At 33.4% G+C, this 19,639-nt stretch overlaps 1 protein-coding gene across 5 annotated transcripts in view; it reads left to right on the top strand.

Moving 5' to 3' along the window:
* The window catches only part of LOC138692705 (proton-coupled zinc antiporter SLC30A5-like), a 50,200-nt gene that overhangs the window by 10,675 nt on the left and 19,886 nt on the right, over positions 1-19,639 (top strand). For 3 of the 5 annotated variants that reach the window (XM_069815851.1, XM_069815853.1, XM_069815852.1), the window contains exon 3: positions 18,445-18,662. In XM_069815851.1, coding sequence (XP_069671952.1) covers positions 18,445-18,662 — 218 coding nt within the window. Of the gene's footprint in view, positions 1-476; positions 3,630-18,444; positions 18,663-19,639 lie in introns of those variants that run through there. The other 2 variants (XM_069815854.1, XM_069815855.1) reach the window with 1 other exon arrangement.

The following is a 19,639-nucleotide window of genomic DNA, read 5'->3' on the forward strand; positions in this document are numbered from 1 at the left end:
GAATAATTCAGGATAATGTATGGTTAGGAATATTTTGAAATCAATGCAACTTTTTTTTTTACCCAATATCCTGAATTCCCTTTCCTTTCGAGAATTATCTAGATTTTTGTGTCTCGAATCTCATTGTAATTTGTTTCGTATTTTGATTATATTTTCAATTCATTAACAAATGAAACACGAGTAAAACTTTTTTTATATATTAAACAGTGTTAACGTTTTGTGTGTCTGATATACATATTTGTCAGGGTAGGACTGTACTTTCATGAAAACAGTTGTCTGTAAACAGTTCAAATTTCAACAGTTAACAAGTCGGCACTTTTATTAATTTGCCATATGATTTTTATATAACTTCTTTTACATAAAAAAACATACAATCATTTGTATGTGTTGTAGGGCGAAATTTAATGTTTCAAAGTATGTGTTTACTTGTTTATATCGATACTTATATTGAATCAGCTCTCTTTCTTTGATTGTAGGTTGTGAAGGGAGCTAAGGATCAGGCAGGCTTACTGTACCATGAGTTCCAGACAGAAACGATCTAACGGAGGTTATGGTCTTCGTAGAAAAATAGCAAAGAAAAGATTGGATGAGGATTTTGAGTATTACTTTTCTAAAATTGGTACCCATTTGGAGCCTCCTACTTCTAAACCAGTAAAGGAGCACATGGTTGTGGTGACTGAACTGGTAGATGCAACTGGAAAGCCTGATACGAAGATTAATGTGTGTACAGAAAGAAGACCACGTGGTAGGCCAAAAAAAATTCATACGAACCAGAATCAAGAACCGGATTTTTCGGATCCTTCCATTAGACTTATGGATTTAAAAGATAGGAGAGTTGTTAAGAGATTTAAAGCTGATTTCTTAGAAGGTACAGAAACAACGAAGGCTGTGGGAGAAATCTGTTCAAAAAATGAACCTGTCATGACTGTAGCCTGTGAAGAAGAAGTTGCAAATGTGGATTGTATAGTAAAACGAATCAAACTGGAAACTGTACTTGCTGCAGATGAGATAACGGGTTTGCAAGAAGAAGAAGTAACATCTCTACCAGAAGGAGAGAAAGAGAACTTACCCGAAGATGGGATTCATCTGGAACCTGAGTCAGATACTGAGGAAGGATTAGAGGTGCAGATGGACGTGAGTGTGCATGGGGACATTGATGAAGAAGTTGTTTATGAGGATGATCGAGATGGGTTGGATAAAGATGCAACCTTGCTGAAATTGAAGCGCAGGTACAAAAAGGGTCGTCTAAGTCAAGATGCAATTCAAAAATTGAGTCAATTAAGCCCAGATGATAAAATTGAGTGTAATGAGTGTCATAAACTGTTGAAGCCTTCTTCATTTCGGCAGCATTTACGAACACATACTGGAGAAAAACCCTTTGGATGTGAAGTTTGTGAGGCAAGGTTTACAAGAAAAGGTGATGTTGAACGCCATGTACGTATTGTGCATAATAAACAGAAACCTTTTAAGTGTTGCCGTTGCCAGCGGGCTTTTGGAGATAAGAAAAATCTTCGGTGGCATCTTATGAATCATGATAAGAAACTATTTTATGTGTGTGGAGTGTGCGGTTTCAAATTTGGAAAGCGTGAGTACTGGGAAAATCATGTAAGGTTCATCCATCCAGTTCCTGGAGGTTTGGACTTAGATGAAAATAATATTGAAAGAATAGGAGAAGAAGACGAAGGTGAAGATCGTTTGAGAACCTTAACCAAAACATTACTTGTGGAAGATGAAGCCGCTGTCGATGATCCTAGTCAAGACTGTGCTGCAGCCACCACTGCTGTCAAGTCTGTGGAGAACAAGGATAATGTGGTGGAAGACGTGATCAACTCCGATGTTACATTACCATTTGTTAATAACATTTCGAAACAGGAGGGAATAAAGTTAATCAGCGTTAAAAATTTAAATTTATCGAATTTGATGAAAATAGGAAGACCCAAAATAACGGGAAATGTTCCATCTTACACCAGAGTAGTCAACCAGGCTGAGGGAGGTGGTATAGAAGCAGTTGTAATTCAGTTTGATGGTTCTACAACAGAAAGCAGTAATTTGCAGGCTATTTCACAAGTACAGCCAAGGTTGCGACAACTCGCACCAAACCTGCTTCATGTTGTAAGTTCTCACAATGTGCTTCAGATTGTAGAAGCTGAAGAACCACAAGATCAACAGTCTATTGTCATCGAGACACAGGACTTCCCAGAATCTGGTTTAAGTGACTCAGAAGCTGCTACAGTGATGGATTGTTCAACAGATATCCAAGAACAGGTGGTAGAAGTACAAGATGCCATTGCATCTGCAGGAGAAGGTGATAGTGCAACTGTGCAGTATGTTAATGAAGAAGATGAGGAGCCTTCTAAAGTGATAAGCATTATGTTGACGGATGATGGAGGAGCGGGTGGTGATACTAACAACAGTTCCGTTCAGACACTCATAGAAGCCCTGTTAGTCGCAGCAAAAGGAGATGGTCAGAGTAATGACACACAGTCTACGTGAGCCTTTTAAGATTCGTGATTTAGACAGTGACGTATAGGCAAGTCTGAATAAGCAGATGTAGGCTAACTAACGATAGGAAATTAAGGGTGGTATTCATAGACATTTTGCAGCACGCGCTACGAGCGTACTAAACTAGCCCCGGCTATCCACTGGTTACTAGTACAGAATTCAAATCATATCCTATCGCTAACACTGGTTTAAGAATACGAAAAACGCTGATAATCCACCGAAAACCTGTGCTAAAAATGTCTATGAATACGGCCCTACGAGTTCTACTGGAGGTTTGTAAGAGGTGCTATTATACATTTTAAGGCTCATTTAGGATTTGGCATCTGTGAAATACAGTGTAAAAGTGATAAATAGGCTTTCATATTATTTTTATATGAAAGACAGTCTCATATAGAACAGTAAGACTTTCCTTTTTGTGTTACTATTGTTTATTGATGGACATATATGTGAAACAAGTTAAATTGTTTTTCAAAGGCTGTATATTCTTTTGTTAATTTTGTGAACGTTGAAAATATGCACACATTCATATGGTGTAATGTAAACCTATTTCTGGTGGGGCTACTGGAAGACTTTACAGTTAATGTTTTTACTTATACATAGCTTTTCATTCTATTCTTGTCGTCTGTAGAATATAATTTTATTACAAATTACACATTTCTGTAAGAAAATGTAATTGCAATTACTGAAAGATATCAAAGACTCACAATTAAACAGTGATTGAATTGAAAAAGTGTATAGTGTTGATGTTGCAGTGAACATTGTAAATAGTATGGAAGTATGATATAATACACTAAAATATTGTAAATTGAACAGAATTTCATTTGTAATTACACAGATCGAAGAACACAGTTTTGTAAATTTTACTGAGACCACTTTCACACTATTATACACGTATCCCTTTCTTATAAAAATGTTATTGTAGTGATTAATTTTCTTTGGTTATGATTTAATCAACGTGAATTAAAAAACTGAACAATATTAAATTACAAAAAATGTACCACCTCATGGAATAAATTGTGTATCATATGCACTTTTTAAAAATGATGTACCTATGTACATTGGCTTATAATATAATTTTAAAAATTTGTATGCCAGTTCTAATTATAATGAAAAATAATAATACAGCACAGAGTAGTAATTCTCAAGAATTCTTTACTCAAAAATATTTAATTTAATAAAACTTCAACAGTTTCAGGTTTGGCATCAAAGGAGTAGTACTTCTTTTCTCCACACCTAATAATTGCTATGCAAGAGTTCCCTTAAAGAGGAACATGACACAAAATAACATCCTATTATTAAATGAAAGTTTCCTGTTAAATATATTCAAAATGACTCCATTTCTTTCTTCTTCCACCACGTTCTTTTGCAATCAGCTATAAAAATGTTTGTGTGACATCATTGAGCTAATAGTCTATGGCTATCATTATTGCTTGTTTACCATATGCACGTGTGTGAGTGTATTAATTCAGAATTTTTTTATTACCGAGAGTTTAATTTCATTAAGTTAGAATTAGTATTAATTTAATATGCCTTCTTGTAGTGCTTTTGATTGTTATAATACCAACAGCCCTGATAAGAAAACAGCTGGGAATATTCCTTCATAGATGTCCTAATTGTAATTCCTCACCAACATGGTTTCGAAAATGGAGGGAATACTGCAAAAAGAAAAATTTTAATCCTGGCCCTGGAGGTAGATAATGTTCGTTACATTTAACAGAAAATGACTTTGACCAGTCCCGATTATTAAAAATGAAATTAATGAAAGATGAAAAACTGTATAGTCCTGGACTAAAATCTGGGTCTATACACTGCTTCAAATCGTTGTGATGGATCATGAACAAAACAGATGCGATCTGAGAAATATAAAATAAAGCAGAGAATGGAGTTAGTCCAACAGATTTTAGATAACGAAGAAAAAACTATAGAAGACATAGATGAACTCCCTGCTGTGTGTGTGTCGAACAGAAATACAGTGTGAAATGAGTTTCACTATTAAGCAGAATTTCCATTCTCAGTGCCTTACAGTGATTCAGTTACAAACGAGACGAATTTAGATAATGATTATGTACCAAGTAATGAAGAAATGAAACTGTGGCATTACATGATTATTTTATCATGAATTGGAGTAGTCTGATAGTACTGTTCGAGATTTGTGTTGTACTGTATGTAGGCATAACATTAAAACTGTAGGCTAAAGCATTATACGAGGGGTACAATGCTGCATGTTAAAACTTTTTGTGAATATGGTAATATTTATGCTTTTATGTCTCAGCTCATGAAGGGCAAACAATGGAAGGAAATACATTTATTGCATCTGCATTGCTGCTTTCTGGTATTCTTTTTACATCATTTTGATCTTTCTGTAGGTCTATTAACATGACAATGATTTCTGGAACAGTATTTGATCAGATTTTAAATAAGTTCTCTGCTTCAGTAATTAAGCATCTGTAGATAAATGACAGAAAAGGAAAAAGAGAATGTATGAAGAATTCTGGGAATGATATTTGGTTAGCAGGGAATGGACAGTATGACTCACCCTAGTATTCTGTCAAGTATATGACGTACTGTGCCTTGGATTTGCATATAGGTGCTATAGTGGGCTTTCAACTAGTGCAAAAGGGTATGTATGATAAAGGGTGAGTTAGGGAGATCTATATGTGATAAATTACTAAACAGGTTGATGAAGGAAGAAAACTGTACACACACTGTATCAGAATTCATTTCCCCATAGTGTGAACATTTACACCAAGATTTTTTACCTGCCCTATCTATTACTATGATTTCAAAATCATTTTCACTCTCATTGTTAATAAAACTGTCTTTCTATGTAACCAATTGTATTCAATTAGAATTAGAGTCTGGGTGGGCGGAAGAGAAGGCCTACTGGCCTTAGCTCTGCCAGATTAAATAAATAAATTATTAATTATTAAATTATTATTTCTCAGGTTCAAACTGATGAGGTTTGATGTCACTAGTTTTGCTAGTTGCACTTTCCATGACAACAGTCATCTGTATCACAGTCATTAATAACTAATAGACAGGCTCAGTGACATCATTGTTGCAGTTGTCTTTTGTTTACAAGTGTGTTTTGAATCGAACAGGGCTGCATTTTCACTAAATGTCTCTTAATTAATATCACCATTAATGTATGACTGATTCAGTTTCTATTTTTGTGTTGTGTTCTCCTATAATAGACCTGTATTCTGTTCGGGTCATAAACTGCTTGCATTGATGTTTGTAAACTAACAGTGTTGCTTCTGCTTCTCACAAGTACAATTAAACAATAACTTACACCATGTTTACTTACATAATTTCCTCCATCGAGTAATTCTCCACTCTTAATCTCCCAAGATTTTTAGGACATGTTTTTCAGAATTTTATTTTCCTCGCATAATTTCTTATTGTTCATGTTATAGTTGTAATCCCCTGGTAGAGGGGCAGAGAAGGCCTGACGGCCTTATCTCTACCAGGTTAAATAAATAAATACAAAATACAAAAATAATTTCTCCCCTTACTTACAAATGGCTTTTAAAGAACCCAGGGGTTCATTGCCGCCCTTACATAAGTCCGCCAGTTCCTATCTTGTGCAAGATTAATTCAGTCCCTAGCATCATATCCCATCTCTCTCAAATCCATTTTAATGTTTTCCTCTCATCTACGTTTTGGCCTCTTCAAAGGTCTTTTTTCCCCAGATCTTCCAACTAACATTTCTGGATTCACCCATACATACTACATGCCCTGCCCATCTCGAACATCTGAATTTAATGTTCCTAATTATGTTAAGTGAAGAATACAAGGTGTATGCAGTTCTGCATTGTGTAACTATGTGTGTCAATACATTTGGAGAAGCCTAATGCGGGAATGTTGTACTTTTCACAATTGAATTTGACTAACCTAACTCCATTATTATTACTAGTTACATGTAAGCTCTTTTTTCCAATATTCAATTTCAAAATATCCTCTTGTCTTACTTTAGCATTGAAATCCCCCAATAAAATTGTCATGTGATATCTAGCTAACTGATCAAAAGTGTGTTCCAGTTCCTCATAGAAGCTATGTTTATATGATCGTCTTTCTCTTTTGTATTGGTGTGAGCATGTATAACTATGATATCGCACTATTTACCCTTAAGTACTAAATACGATAACCTGTCACTGATAAATTCGACCTTTTTTACTGCTGATTTTATTCTATTATGAATAAGGGGTCCTGTTCCTAATTGGTGATTGTTTCCTTCCCCATAGTACAAGTAATCTCCTACTGGTGATATGCCATTCCCATCTAACCTAACCTCCTGTACTCCCACAAAGTCTATTCTGTGTAGCAAGTTCTTTTGCTTCTTCTGTTTTGTAAGGACTCATGGCATTCCAAGTACCAAATCACATAACCTTATCCCTTTGCTGTTGTCACGGTAATGAATCAGTCCCATTCTGAGGTTTATGTTGGGGTTTTATAACAAGCTCTTTTTTATAGTGATGGACTTTTAGCCCTTCGTCCAACCCACAAGCTGGAGGACCACCCTTATTAGCTGTCTGCGACTGCTTTTTCAATATATTCGCAGATACACTCCACGAGACAGTCACCTCTATCCGCAACTGAGGTCGTGCCATGCCATGCTGATAGGGACTCACAATACATAGATTTCTCCCCCCCCCCCCCCGATATTAAACAAAATTGGATCCTTTTCTCTTCAGGAGCATCTTAGAAGATTCAAAATATCGAAAAAATGATGGGGAAACCCAAGGTCATTATTCATCCCTTTTATAATGAAAAGTCTGTGATTGCTCTGACAACCACTATTGCCAAACTGTGTTGAATTCCACAAAATGTGTGAAATTTTGGTTGCTGTGTGGAGAATTGTGTAGAATGTGGAATTTTCACAGCTAGGCCCACTAAATTTTTGAGTTAACTAAACAAATAAATGTGCACATAAAACTTCCAGTACAGTTAACTCTCAAAGAGTCATGAGTGGATTATCTAAATCGCCCTTAATTTGTAGGGGTAGTTTAGATTTTGGCATTCTATTTGAAGGTTTTTGACTTTTTTAATGGACTTTCTCCCGGGTTTCAAAGTTTTGAGTGATAAGGAAATACTGGACACTGGTCAAGGACTGTGCTGAAACTGCCTGACAGTGAACTTGAGGGAGATGGTGTCGGCTTGGAGAACAAATTTTTACCTCTATGGACAGTGGCCTTCTCAATCTCTATTAGATCACGATTGTAGTGGCTATGGGTCATATTGAGAGGTTGGGGGAGAAAATAACAATAAGCTCAATCACTTGTCTGGTTTTCCCTCTCTCTCTCTAATCTGCTCCATGTACTACCCTTAACAAATATATTTTCTGTTACCTAAGATTAAATTGCTTAATATACACTGTATTTAAACAAATTATAAATAGATAACTATATGCATAATACATGCATAAATTTAAACACTAAACAACTTTTATACAATACTGTAACAATAATAGTGTGAATGTTGAAGGAACACTAAGCCAGCATTGGCTGCAGAAAGCTTTGTAAGTACAGTAAATTAATTAAAATGTGTATATAGTCTGCAGGATTATAGTACACAAAAAATTATTCTAAAGCCGTGTGTGGTATTTGGTTGTTATGTGGGTGAATTTTTGTGTTGCTAGTCTGGCAACACTGCTGACGACGTCGATGATGATCTGGATTTATTGTCTATTGAAAGTAGTGGAGTGTAAAATAATTGAACTTTTATTTTCTTTACATAGTAAATTAATTTTTATAAAATTTTACGCACAAAGTTTAACAGGATGATCTGAGATTAGTCAAGGTCAGCTAATTGCATAGAACCGACATACACTAGAACAAAGAAAAGTTCAAAATTGTTCATAATTACTCAAATTGTATATGTACATATTTGTAGAAATTTAGTACTAAACAATGATTTCATTAGCGCATAAATTGTTTGTTGTTATTTAGATTATTCTCGATATTTCTAGTCCTCGCATAATTTTCTCTCCTTGATTTTTCGTCTCAGAATATTTAGGAAAAAGAAGTGAAATTATGTGAGTAAATGTGGTAAGTATATATATATATATATATCTTTTTTTTTTATTTTTTGTTCCAGCAGTTTGATTGTAACGGAAAAATTCCTATAGACGATGGAATCTTTCATAGAAATATTCTACAAAACAGTTTGAGGACCATTATTTAGAAACTAGTTATCTTGCTATCCCATTGTTTTCTTGAGACATAAAGTGACTGAATTCGTAGTGAATTATATTAAATTGTGGAAAAGAAGAGCATAAAATATAAAAACTTTCCTTATATATTTTACACGTTTTTAAACAATTCACTTCTGTTTATGTTGTGAATGATTGCTGTTTATAGTTCATTTTTATGACCTATTATTATTCAAGAAACATATTTAAATGAAGCCGTTTAATATGTAAACAAATAAGAAGATAAACTTTTCTTCTCTTACTTTGACAGAAAATTCATTCGCTGTAGTTCCAAAATTAAGACATTTGACTTTACGATTTAAGTATACACATTTACGTAAAATAATTCTACATATACATGTATTTTAATTATTTATAATAATATTTTTATGCTTATTAAAAATGTCATTTGACCCAATCACCTCACTTGTCAAGTTGTGGTTGTGCAATATCACACCAAAGAATCTTAATAAGACTCAGTAAGTATATACTTTAAGTGTAGCTTGTGATAAATTCATTATCAAAATCTTGTATATTTATTTTTTTATAAATTTTTTACAGCACACTGTACAGTCATCCACAGTCCAGGCATTTAAATCTTAGTGTAGGAAATTTAAATATGTATTGATTGGGTTAAAAGTGTTATTAACATTTAAATACATTTAGACTTTGCTTTTGTTTACTCACATGTAACAAATGCATTAAGGGGTTATGTATAGCTTACAGCAATAAAATTTTTGGAAATATTTGACATTTTTTTCCTCCATTACTGTATCTTGTACAATAATGAAAATTGGTATGTGCAAAACACTGCCCTTCTGCTGTACGAAAAAAAATATTTTTACGATTTAAAGAAAAATTATATATATATTTTCAAAATTAAAAATGATGCCAATTTTCTGTGCATTGATGAAGCGTTTCCCTCATAACTCACAAACTTGTTAACTTTTTCATGTTCTACCTTTTTTATTTTATTGTTGAAACTCTTGTTTACAATATCATGCTCTTTCCACTACATTCCTTAATAAATCATATTTTTTTTATTTTGTGTTAGAAGGAAATACTGATATTTGATCATTTTTTAAAATGAATTTTTTTTATCAGACAATCTATCAAAGGTAGAGAAATGATCTTGCATCATATTGTAGATATGACATGATCTATCACTGCACAGTGAACTGAATTTTGAAAAATGAAATGTAGATAATTTTTTTAAATCGTAAAAATATTTTTTTTTTTTTTCGTATAGCAGAAGGACAGTGTTTTACACATACTAATTTTCATTATTGTACAAGATACAGTAATGGAGGAAAAAAATGTTGAATATTTCCAAAATTTTACTGCTGTAAGCTGTACTTAATCCCTTAATCCTATAACAATGGGATGCCCTTCATGAAGGGTAGTGACTACCCAGTTTGACTCTGACAATATTCACAATGAAAAATAGAAATAATTACTTCCTCTGAAACATGTGTCTGGGGACATAATGGAAGCTTATTTTATGTCTTCTTATGCAGGAATCAAAATATAAATAAAATCATTAGAACCAATTTTGAGTTCGTGATTTTGTGCTTTTGATTTCAAATAGACACCTCTTAATTTTTAAGAAAAATATTTCATGCCCATCATTCTCAGCTAAATTGTCCGATATATGCTGAATATGAGCAAAATTCGTCAAATAGTTAGGAGAAATCACTGTACATCAGTGAATAGATGATGAATAGATAAACAATTGGATGGCATTTTCAAAAACACGTTTCGAAATTTAATTTCTGCTGAATCTCAATACTTTTTCTTTGCTATATAACTGATAATGTGAAGCACTTGCAAAACACTTTTGATACAGATTTTTTTTTTTTTTTGTTACTTACTATGTTTACTTACTGTTATTATTTCAATCCATATATTTTACACATTGTATGTTTTAAGAGAATGGCCACTTACGAAGTTCAAGTTCCAAGCTGTATTAGATATAAAAAAATTGAAAATAAAAATTAACTACACAATGTAATTGAACAAACTTCATTAACCACAGGCTCGAAAAACTATTAACACACCCCATTTTGTTGTAGTACTGGGTTCAATTTAAGACAATTGAAAATGCAATATATATATATATATATATATATATATATATATATATATATACATACAGACGTGGACAAATTATTAGACTAAAACATTTTTCTCGGAAACATAATATAATTCGTCATATCAACTATCAGTATAATTCACAGAGTCTCTATTGTTGTAAACATGATTGTTTACATATTCTAGTATATTTTTTCAATGGTTAAGTACGTACTCTCCCTGGTAGAACTCTTGACTCAACCCGTTGCAGAAGATGCGACGAGCAAGAAACGCTTCCTCACGTCTTGGGTTTTTGCTGTCATGGAGAATTGCTCCGAATCAACAGACATAATACGGTTCGTTCTCTCATCGCAGCTTCAATCCGTCAGAATGCTTCCTATGAGGTTTATGAGGAGGTTGGTTGCGTCTCTTCTGATGGCTCTACTAGACAGGCTGATATCATCATAATTGATCGGCAGAAGGATAAGGGTGTCATTCTTGATCCCACAATCCATTTTGAGATGCATGAGCAACAGCCACAAGAGGTGTGTCGTGAAAAACAAGTCATATATGAGCCTTGTTGTCAGCATCTTGGAGCACAATACCACATTACACATTGGACAGTTTGTGGGCTCATGTTCTGTGCCCGTGGCACAATCCCACGTGAAACTTTAAATCAACTTAAACAATATAAAATTTCTGATGCAACGATTGATGCCATAGGATCTCTCGTGTTAAAATCATCCTTAGCTATAATTAGTAATCATTTGTACCCAACAAAATTTTTATTGTAAATGATTTCCTACGTTTTCTTATCTTAATGTTTTTTCTTTTTCTTTCCAAGTGTCACAAAATTGTTTTGTTTACTTATTATTCCTTATGAATTGATTAGTAGGCTGATCTATCGAACCCTTATTTAGGGCGGCTTTTGTTTCTACAAATTATCCCTCTTGCCTGGCTGTGTTGGTACTACTGATGTTTTAATTATATACTGCAGAAGATATTCAACTGTGTGTTCTTCCACGGCCTGCAAGAAGATCGGACATGAACAAAAATGAAAATCTGTGATCTATACCGAAGAAGAAAGTGAACAAAAAGAGGCTTACAACAAAACATGGACTCATTTAAGCACTGTCTGATATCTGGCTAAATGATGCTGATATTCAAAGAAAGTGTCAAACTTTGGTTTCCAGCGTCTGTATCAAAATCAACGTGTTAATAAAGAATAAGGGAATGTTCACAAAATATTAGTAATCTTCAGATTAAATTTTCTGTCCATTTTTTCTGTGCAAAATACATTTTTGTTCATTATTTCTGCCGATAAATACAGCTTTGTTGTACATATAATTAATTTAGTCTAATAATTTGTCCACGTCTGTATATATATGGACAAAGTTAAGTTAGTTAAACGATTTTAATTACGAAATTATTCAATGACAGGATAAACTTTCTAGAAATTAAAATACAATATTAGAATCACCAAAAAATTATTGGCACAGTGGCATAATTGTATGTTTCTGTCATTTAAATTGCATTAAAAACAAGGTCATGTTTCTGTACCTTCACTAAGGGTTATTTACCAGTCAGTTGTATGGTGTGGTAGTGCTCAGTACTGTCAACATGTGACTGAAGAAAGGTGAAATTCATCCTCTGTTCGAGATAAAGTTGTGTTACTGCACTCACAAGGAAAAAGTTACAGAGAGATAGGTAGAATACTTTCTATAAGCTTCTTTATTGTAAGATCTATAATACATAAACACAGAGAACAAGGATCCACACGAAACAAGCAAAGATCTAGTCGCCCATGAAAACTTACATATCGAGAGAAAAGAACCATCACACGTTTAGCCCAGGTGTACTAGGTGAGTGTATGTGTTCCTGTAAGTGTAGTGTAGGGGATGGGTGAGGATGATGATGAAGGTGAGGAAGAGAGAAGGGGAAACCCTGTGCTGGCACATAGCCTACTCCTGTTGAATAGCACTAAGGGTGCCACCAGGCTTAACGTCCCCATCTGACGGACGAATCACTGTCCATTGTCTTTCTCACAGTTACATGACTGACCTGTTCCATCTCATATCTACAGTAGACTGTTTTTGTGATAGACTGGGACATTGTTTGGCTGTGAATGGTTATCATTTTGAGCATCTATGTTAAGGCTTGGTTAGTCATAGTGTTTTGTTTACTTTTATGACCTACTCAATATGATTTTACATACTTATTTGTCTCAAGTTTGATGTCCACAAAACAAGTTTAATAAATAGTTAAAAGACATGAAACGGGTGAATGGGTAAAATTTCTACACACCCATACGTAAAATTTAATGGAGACTCAGAATATGTAAATTTTAATATAGGGTCCCATTTAAAAAATAAAATTTACTGTACACTTGGTCAGAATGAAAATGGCCGGTGTCTGAGAGACTAAGTTCGAATCGGATATTTCCATGAGGACTCGGGACAGCCAAGCTTTGTTCAGAGGAGAACACAATTGTTAATGACTAAAATCTTCCGAGAAAATAATTCATATACGAGATTTAAAACAGACAGATCATCAGAGTGTTTAAACAGTGAATATTATAATACAAACACTATATACTGTATAACAGGTTCTCAAGTGGAATACGACCATTACTCGTTACAATGGCATTCTGACTGCAGTAAAACTGTTAGCGTAGTTGGTAGAGCATTAGCTAAGAGTTCGTGAGATTGCAAGTTCAAATCTTCGTGGAGTTACTAAACTTTTTTTTTTTTTTTTTTTTGCCTTTTAAATGCATCAGTGAAAATATAACAGGTTTTCGTTATTTTTTTAATCCTTAGAATACTTTTCACTTTATTATTTTTTTCGTGTTAATAGAAACTTTTGATGCTAGATGGAAGTAACACTAAAGACGACAATTAGGGGTTTTCATAGTAAAATGCTATGTTAATTATTTTATTAATCCCTGCTGCTTTACACTCTATTGCCTAAGGAACATTCAGTAAATATGTTGATGGTTAAATAATTGGCAATAATTAATTTGCAAGTTGTGCTGCAGGGAATATGATTATTGTACTAATCTAAATCCGTAATCATGAGGACCTAAACATTGTAATTGTAAACAAGAAGAAAAACCATAATTCTGATGACAGAATATATCCTGATTTCCTGAAATTACTGTATAACCACAAATTTTCACCAATTTTATAATTATCTGTAAGTAACATGAATTAACATAAGCAAAATTATTTGATTATATTACATTAAAAAGAGTTATAAAAAAATAAAAGAAAGGACAAAACAAAAAATTCACTACAGAGATTCGAACTCGAACTGTCTGCATAAAAGTTAAGCAGCTTAACCACTGCTCCACGCCAAGCAGGCTGTGGAGGTTAATTATTTTATTAATCCCTGCTGCTTTACACTCTATTGCCTAAGGAACATTCAGTAAATATTTTGACGATTAAATAATTGGCAATAATTAATTTGCAAGTTGTGCTACAGGGAATATGATTAGTATACTAATCTAAATCTGTAATCGTCAGGGCCTAAACGTACTGGTAGTAATTGTAAACAAGAAGAAAAACCATAATTCTGATGACAAAATATATCCTGATTTCCTGGAATCATAACCACAAATTTTCACCAATTTTGTAATTATCTGTAAGTAACATGAATTAACATAAGTAAAGTTATTTGATTATATTAGGCTACACTAAAAGGAATTGTAAAAAATAAAAGAAAGGACAAAACAAAAAATTTGGTACAGAGATTCGAACTCGAACTGTCTGCATAGAAATTAATTAGCTTAACCACTGCTCCACGCCAAGCATGCTGTGGAGGTTAATTATTTTATTAATCCCTGCTGCTCTACACTCTATTGCCTAAGGAACATTCAGTAAAAATGTTGACAGTTAAATAATTGGCAATAATTAATTTGCAAGTTGTGCTATAGGGAATATGCTTATTATACTAAAATCTGTAATCATCAGGGCCTAAACGTAGTAATTGTAAACAAGAAGAAAAACCATAATTCTGATGACAAAATATATTCTGATTTCCTGGAATATAACCACAAATTTTCACCAATTTTGTAATTATCTGTAAGTAATATGAATTAACATAAGCAAAATTATTTGATTATATTATACTAAAAGGAGTTATAAAAAATAGAAGAAGGGACAAAACAAAAAATTCTCTACGGAGATTCGAAGCATGCTGTGGAGGTAGCCTAAATCAGTGCCTTGTATTATGGAGTTAACTAAAGTGGCACATGGAGGTTTATGGTAGTGAACTGCACGTTCACCCAACAGTGGTGTAGCATGAAATTTTGAGCAGGGGAAGCTAACTCAAATTGTCTTCCACGTACATATGAAATAACGTATTGGAAAAATATAGTCTTAAAGTAAATAGTAGTCAATATCAAGTCAGCAGTCCGAAGATTGGTTGGAACCTCGTAAGTAACACCAATAAGACATCACCTCAAATGGTATGTAGTAAATTATGATTTCATGGTTTACACATATCTCTAACAAATAGACACATATAGGTATAATTTAACACTAGCTCACTCTCTGTCATATTTAGAGAAATCACAATATTAACGGTCAATAAATACAGTTAGTAACTACGTAAGTATGCGTCTGTCTTGGTTGTGTCCTTCACTGACAGCAAGGGAGTCGGTTGTTTGTTTTTTAAATCACACTTTTGTTCATAAGTCAGTCTTGACAATAGAATTGTCCTAAAAATTCAAGTAAATTAGTGTCAGCAACAGTTATTTCACTCATTATTTATTATATCAGCCACAATGCACACTAATACTTTAACTAAACACAACTCACGAAAGGGATAACTCGGAAACTAAATTCTTTTCCATGTTAAAGCTAGCTTCTTGCGAGCCTTGCAACCAGGGTAGTTTGTTAGAAAGAGATGGAAAATCTGCGGGGTGGGTTACACAGAAAAATGAGGGGATTGGAAGCTGATGTGTGCAGGCTTCATGTTTACTGCTGCATCACAAATCATCCTGAGCTGCCGCATCACAATATTTAACGCGTAAATAAAAATTGTATTAAAATTAATAAATAATTTTGTTCATAAACTGCAGGTTCGTTATGAAATTATTATTAACTGGGGAAGCTGAGCTTTTTAGCTTACATTGACGCTACGCCACTGTCACCCGAAGTGACTTAGAAAATTTTCACTGCTCAAGAGACCAGCCACTTTCACTCTGTATAACTGAATAACTAATTTTTTTTCGAACAGTGGTATCATATTGTATGGTTCATCTCCAAGAGCTTTTGTATAAAACTTTTTTTTCTTGTAAAATTAAAGTTTAAGAAGTTATTAGCAATATTCCATACTTATTGTTCACTCTGTATATTTATTTATATTTAGGAGTTGTCAACTTGAAAATTGGGGTGCGTATTTTGTTCGCATGCAAACATTCAAACTCAAATTTAAATTAAAACTATGCTACGAGATAGTTGCTGGGAAACCACTGACAGAAACTGCCATTGCAGGCTCGTGTTTTCTCGTCTTTTGCGCACTTTTCATTCGTAATTTCATTTCAGTTTTTGACAACAATCATTATTAATTCGAATCTTATTTTAAACTACGGCAATGACACTTTTTTTTTCTGAGGTTTTATGTATACATATAACTTTTAACAATAGCGCCTCTTTAAATAAACCAAACAAATTTATCAATAATTACTGATGAAAGGGTGGCATGGCATTAGTCATTGTTAGTTACGTTCTGACATCAACCTAGAATTGTTGGCCGGAAGTTTCAGTTCTGATACTGCAAAACAGTGAAGATGATTGTGACTTACGTCTAGAGATAAAGTGTCTTTATAATTTATTTTGAAATAGAATTATAATTTTAATCTTTAGTGGTTTTTAGCACAGGTGCGTATTATATTCGCCAATATTTCTTTTTGTGGATTTTAGGATTAAAAAATGGATGTGCGTATTATATTCGAATAAAGACAGTACTTTACGCCATTTTGCTGGTTTTGTTATATATTGAAAAGTACTTTAATGGATTGCAGAAAATAGCGAAATACATAGTAAGGTTGAAGAAATCTATTTTTTTTTCTGCTTCAGTTTTGCAAAATACTGCATCTGTAAATCATTCTCAGTAAAATTCTTCTTTAATCAAACCAAGTTTACGACACACATCAGCTTTCTTCCTATTATTCTCGATTTTTTATAACATTATCTTTTACACTTAGAACTTTTATATTTGGTACTTGAATGTCACAAGTCTTCATAGAACATGAGGGGTACCGGTAACATTAGTAGCAAAAGAACTAGTTAGATATAAAATAGGCTTTGTGAGACTAAAGGAGGTTAGGTTAAATGGGAATGACATATTACCAATAGATGTAAAAAAACTGAAAGTTAGAATTTATAAAACAGTTATAGGCCTACTACCAGTTGTCCTGTATGGTTGTGAAACTTGGACTCTCACTTTGAGAGAGGAATAGAGGTTAAGGGTGTTCGAGAATAAGGTGCTTAGGGAAATATTTGGAGCTAAGAGGAATGAAGTTACAGGAGAATGGAAAAAGTTACATAACGCAGAACTGTATGCATTGTATCCGTCACCTAATATAATTAGGAATGTTAAATCTAGATGTTTGAGATGGGCAGGACATGTAGCACGTATGGGTGAATCCAGAAATGCATATAGAGTGTTAGTTGGGAGACTTGAGAGAGAAAGACCTTTGGGGAGGCCGAGACTTAGTTGTGAGGATAATATTAAAATTGATTTGATGGAGGTGGGATGTGATGGTAGGGACTGGATTAATTTTTTTCAGGATAGGGACCAATGACAGGCTTATGTGAGGGTGGCAATGAACCTCCGGGTTCTATAAAAGCCATTTTTAAGTAAGTAACTTAGAACTTTTATTTTCTTAGGATATTGCATCATTGACCTGTATGTGACGCCTGTTTGCAAACTGAATGCTTGAAGTTTTGAGTCTGATTTGAATATCTGGATTATAGTTCAGTACACAATTGGGCCTGCTATTGTTCTTAAAGGGTTATTTCCAGACAGAAGAACGAGTATGACCTACCTCACACTCCACTCTCTTTTCTTAGAATTCCAGTTCTTGGTTCGTAAAATGGTTTCATCACAGTAACTGAAAATGGTTGCTATAAAAAGTTACTGTACTTTTTAAAAATTAATTTTTATAAAAATTATACATCACATTCGTGTAATACAGAAAAAAAAGTACTACTTAATGACTATCACTGTAACCAAAGTGTTGCATTAACTGAGGTCACTGTAACTAATCTGTAATTTTTAATTCACTATTATGCAAACAAACTGTGGTCACTGTAACTAACCTGTAATTTTTAATGCACTATTATGCAAAACAAACTGTGGTCACTGTAACTAACTTTTTAATGCACTGTTATGCAAAACAATCTCCAAGAATTAAAGGATGTACCATTTTCAATGTGCTTAAAAATCGAAAAATTTACCCCCTTTTTTTTCTCTCTGGAGAGCCAGATCTTATGGAAGAGAAAACCAGTAGGCCTACATGTCCACTAAAAAAATTCCTAAACATATCTGTGACATCAGTGTGGCAACTGTTCCTTGTTAGTGTATTTTGTTAAATTTCGTGAGAATTATTTTTTGCTGCATATTTTTATGTATTACAATAAATAATTGATCCTTTCCAATTTATTTTAAAATTTCAGAGCTGGTGGTATTCTTATGTACATTCAAAAACCATTCTCAGTTGGACATACGGTATCACAAGCACAATGGTTTCGAGTACTACAATTTTCTGTTTTAAGAACAGTGCAAAGCATATTGTGGTTCTATGGTTTAAGCCTGTGTGGGCCATTTCGTACTATCCTCATCACTCAGCACTACGATTTTGCAGTTGTAGCTGGCATTGGAACTTTGTTCTCTGGTACGTATTTTAGCATGTAAATTTACACTGCTTTAGAGAGGAACTTATTCTTTAATGTGGAATGTTTAAGTGGGAACCTATTTGGGAAAAATATGTTACCGGTATCATTTCTGCAATACTCTACGTTCATCTTGCTCCTTAGCAAGAGTGTGCTACTGAACCTGCAACATATCATTTTTCCTTAGCAGCAGAAGGACCAGGCTGATGTAATCCGCAACATAGTATAAAGGACATAAATTAAATAACTTAATAATGTAACATACATCTTTAATTTATTTCAAATACATCATAACCTACAAACATCCAAATCTACACAATCACACAAGCATCAATCACTTAAACATTTCATGCAATTACTGGGATTCTACGAATTTTTGCCATTTTTTGTTGAGACCTGTTTCCTGTTTTACCTGTCAGAGATCTAGCCTGAAAAGGAAAGAAATTTGTGAGGAAAAGAACGATAAATAATAGATAGCCTGTTTATTAAAAGGATAAATGTTTATGTGAGTGAACTTTAGGGAATTAACAAAAAACTGCTTTCCTTTCAAATTATAATTATGTGTCTTCTCTAATTTTCTGTTGCAAATAATGACATTGTTGTTGACATTTGCAGCTTTCAAAGTAAAATCTCTTATAAAATGCAAAATAATACACTAATGTAATACTGATAAGTATTGAAACCTGTGGACATGTGTTCTTTTAACAATTTTTCAACGAAATATTCAAATTTATTTACATTCAAACAGTGTTTTATTGTTTTACCTCAAATGTACAAACAAACTATTTTATTGTTTACAATAACACATGTAAACTTAAAAAAAAATAATATAGTATGGAGCTTAGTGATAGTTTTGCGGGAATCAATGACTGGAAAACTTGAAGTCATGCAAACATGGAGTTTTTTTATTTCAATCAATGTCTTTTTTTGTAAGATCAGAGGTCCCTCCTGGAATGTCATCATAAAATTCCTGACTGAT

The sequence above is a fragment of the Periplaneta americana genome, chromosome 17 (assembly GCF_040183065.1).
Source record: "Periplaneta americana isolate PAMFEO1 chromosome 17, P.americana_PAMFEO1_priV1, whole genome shotgun sequence".
Classification (NCBI taxonomy): domain Eukaryota; kingdom Metazoa; phylum Arthropoda; class Insecta; order Blattodea; family Blattidae; genus Periplaneta; species Periplaneta americana.